This window comes from Pistacia vera, unplaced genomic scaffold, assembly GCF_008641045.1.
Source record: "Pistacia vera cultivar Batoury unplaced genomic scaffold, PisVer_v2 Contig840, whole genome shotgun sequence".
In the NCBI taxonomy this organism is placed as follows: domain Eukaryota; kingdom Viridiplantae; phylum Streptophyta; class Magnoliopsida; order Sapindales; family Anacardiaceae; genus Pistacia; species Pistacia vera.
Window position 1 is genome coordinate 358,093 of NW_022196713.1, and position 3,436 is coordinate 361,528.

General features: G+C 31.4%; 1 protein-coding gene across 1 annotated transcript; it reads left to right on the top strand.

Moving 5' to 3' along the window:
- The first annotated feature begins 1,779 nt into the window (after positions 1-1,779).
- LOC116118315 (aspartic proteinase CDR1-like) lies at positions 1,780-3,192 on the top strand. Its single transcript, XM_031404304.1, has one exon. The coding sequence runs from the start codon at positions 1,780-1,782 to the stop codon at positions 3,190-3,192; it is 1,413 nt and encodes a 470-aa protein (XP_031260164.1).
- The last annotated feature ends 244 nt before the right edge of the window (positions 3,193-3,436 follow it).

Genomic DNA, 3,436 nt, shown 5'->3' on the forward strand with positions numbered 1-3,436 from the left:
ATGAATTCTAGCGATATCGTTCTTTTTCCCTCACATATTGGTTTGAACCAAAAAATACTCAAAATACATCCGTGATCCCGTAAAAGGCATTTATGAAATAATTAATTCAAATTCCACAATTTAAACACATTTTTCCACAAATAATCCAATTAAATCACCAATAAAATATATACTTTCAAACTCTTATCAGGAGCTATTGAATATCAAAGAGTAGATGGTTTGACCAAAGTACTGCCTGGAAACATGTTTAAGATGTTAGGTGACAAGTTGAAAGTTACATTATTTTTCCCTGCTTAACTATTTTGTGGAAATAGGCAGCGATTTTTTTTTTTTTTTATTTGTAGAAAATTTAATAACAGTTGGAGGTTGATAGTAGTTGGAGGTGTGTGCAGTTGATGAATCTTCTAGAAAATCAGTGCAAATAATTTGATGAATGACCAATGTGTTAAGTTTCAGAAGCTATTGGACTTTCTTGTAATTGTAAAGGACCATTGTGTAAAATGATGTGTTTTACCCTACAGTAGTTGTAATCCCGCTCAGACCTCTTAACGTGGTTCTAGATTTTTTTTCTCTCAAAATTCTTTCAATTTTCTTTATTTTTTTCGTAATTCTTCAATTATCCCAAGGCAAAATCAAGTTAGAAAGTGCTTGAATTTTTAACAATCTTAAGTGCTTGCAGGCTTTAACGTGGTCCAAGGGAAAATATATTGGCTTCATCATTCTTAAAAATATATTGATTATGGGAAAATAATCTTTTAAGTCTAAAACTTCTAACATTTCTATATCAACGTTATTCCCAAGTCAATTAAAATTTCACAAACTGACTTCATTAATATCATTATTAACCTTTAGTGGCTATTAATAGAATTAATCTTACTCACTTTAACTTATTGAAGTTTATTCGAATAAAATACTAAATTTTTAAATCATATCAATATGAAACAAATAAAGATTCATTGATATTGGAAGGTGTTCGAGCCAGTAAAATAAAATTTGGCTCAGCAAGGTCTTTAATAAAATTTCAATGGAATGAGTACGCTTTAAATCAAACATGCTTGGAAAAGAAAGTATATTTTCTAAAAATATTTAGGGATTTTCCATTCAAAACTTTAAACTTAACCCAAGGTAGTATTAAAATCCTCTGAGGGTCTTTTCACTTCTTCTCTTATTTAGCCAAAATATTATAAAAATATAATTAGAATCCTCAAATTAAATAGATGAATAAAATGTATCAAATAAAACTCTTAATCTTAATGGTTACTGAAATGTAAGAAAATGAAATGTGTTAAATACTTCCCCAACGAGAATTTATATATCTATATATAGCGGGGTCGGATTATAGGAATTTCAATTTTTAAACTAATTTGAACATACATATATATATATATCCAACAGTTGTCAATGAATTGTTATAAGTAGTTATTTTATGTATCACTTTATCACTTGATTTTAGGCTGTTAAATTTAATCAATTTGATTAGAGCTTCATGCCCTTTATCTTTAAAGTAGGCATTGTTAGCATCGTAACATTTTTAGACATCATTTGTTAACATGGGTTGTATCAATGTTTAGCATCAATTATTAACTCTTTTTTTCCTTTTTAGCAAAATTCTAATATTAGCTTATTCTATATCATTTATTAGTTAATTTCTGTTTTATACTAATGAGATGGAAATAATTAGAAGAATTTTTTTTTTTTTTAATTTAAGTTAGTTATAAGGTTGTTGTGACCAATACTATAAATACTTGGGTAGGACTATTAATTCCTTAAACATCCTGAATGGAAGCAACTCAGTACTTACGAATAGCTTTAGTATTTCTAAGTCTAGTTATATTTTCTAGATTTAGTTTTGCAGCTTCAAAATCTTCAGGATTCAGCATTAAGCTCATCCCAATAGACTCTAGTGAGTCCCCTTTATATCAACCTAACCTTACTCACCACGAAAGAGTTGAAAGAAGGGTTAATATCACCCTGGCCAAAGCTAAACTAACGAAATTACGTTTTACTCAAAATGCAACATTCAGTGATGACAAGCTTTTGTCTGTTCTAGACCGTCAATATCTATTCTATATTGCGTATATGATGATTGGAAACCCAGTGCAGCCTGTGTATTTAATGGTGGACACCGGTGGTCACTTAACTTGGACACAATGTAAACCTTGCATAAATTGTTTCCAACAAAGTTATCCCATATACAATTCACAAGCTTCCTCTTCTTACCATAGAGTTAATTGTGATCACCCTCTTTGTAACTACAATGAACCATCCAGCGTTTTCCGATGTGTTAATGGCGATTGCGTCTACACTATAACATATGGTGATGGTCCAACTGCTTCTGGGCCAACAAAAGGTTATCTCTCCTCGGAATCATTTCATTTTACAAATAGAGACTTTGATGACGAAGAATTTACTGTTCTCTTCGGCTGCTCGAATGACAACATAAATTTCAACTTCGGTAATCAACCATCTAATAGGATTTCCGGGATCTTGGGATTAGACTTAGATCCTACCTCACTAGTGAGCCAATTGCATGAAACAATTGGTGGTGTTTTCTCTTATTGTATTGTTCCTTATGATCAAAATTATCCATTCGATGTTCATCCTCATATACTCAGGTTTGGGGATGATGTTCAATTACCTGAAGGAAACATTCCAACAACGCCCTTTATAAGTTTTGTAGGCAGAAGTTTTTATTATCTTGATCTTATAGATATAAGTGTTGGAAGGTATCGCTTATATTTACCACCAGGTTCCTTCGACGCTACACTCGGTCACGGTATTTTGATAGATTCAGGAAATCCATTTAGCACACTCACCACAAGTTCCACTAGTGGGCTCAATGTTTTTGAATTGGTGACAACAGCATTTAGTCTACACTATGATTCTTATAATCTTGTGAGAGTATTACCACATCCCACTAGCAATATAAGGTTCAATCTTTGTTATGTCGGAAGAGAAGGTTTTAGAGATTATCTACCATTGACCTATCATTTCCAAGGAGCAGACTACGTAGTACATAGCAGGTTTGTGCACATGGAATTTAATGAAGGATTTTTCTGTGTAGCATTAATGCCCAGTCCATTCGCTTCTATTCTAGGAGCTTATCATATGCAAAATATGCGCATTATTCATAACACAGTAATCAATGCAATTCAGTTTTACGAAGAAGAATGTGCTTCTGATCACTTTTAGAGTGGCGATGATAGTTGATGTTACCTTTCTACAGTGATACTTTATTATCGGAATAAGTTAGTATATCTCCTAAGAAACAATCACAATCGTGTTGTTGGTTTTAAAGCATTATATCTTATAAATATTATTTTAAGAATAAAAGAAAAAGTTATGATTTCAGATGTATGTGTACTACTTCATTTATATTATTTATAATACATATGAAATATCCGGATGATACATATCTTTAGAAGATCAAATCATC

Coding starts and splice junctions, on each gene's coding strand:
- LOC116118315 (XM_031404304.1), top strand. CDS start 1,780: ATGGAAGCAACTCAGTACTTACGAATAGCTTTAGTATTTCTAAGTCTA.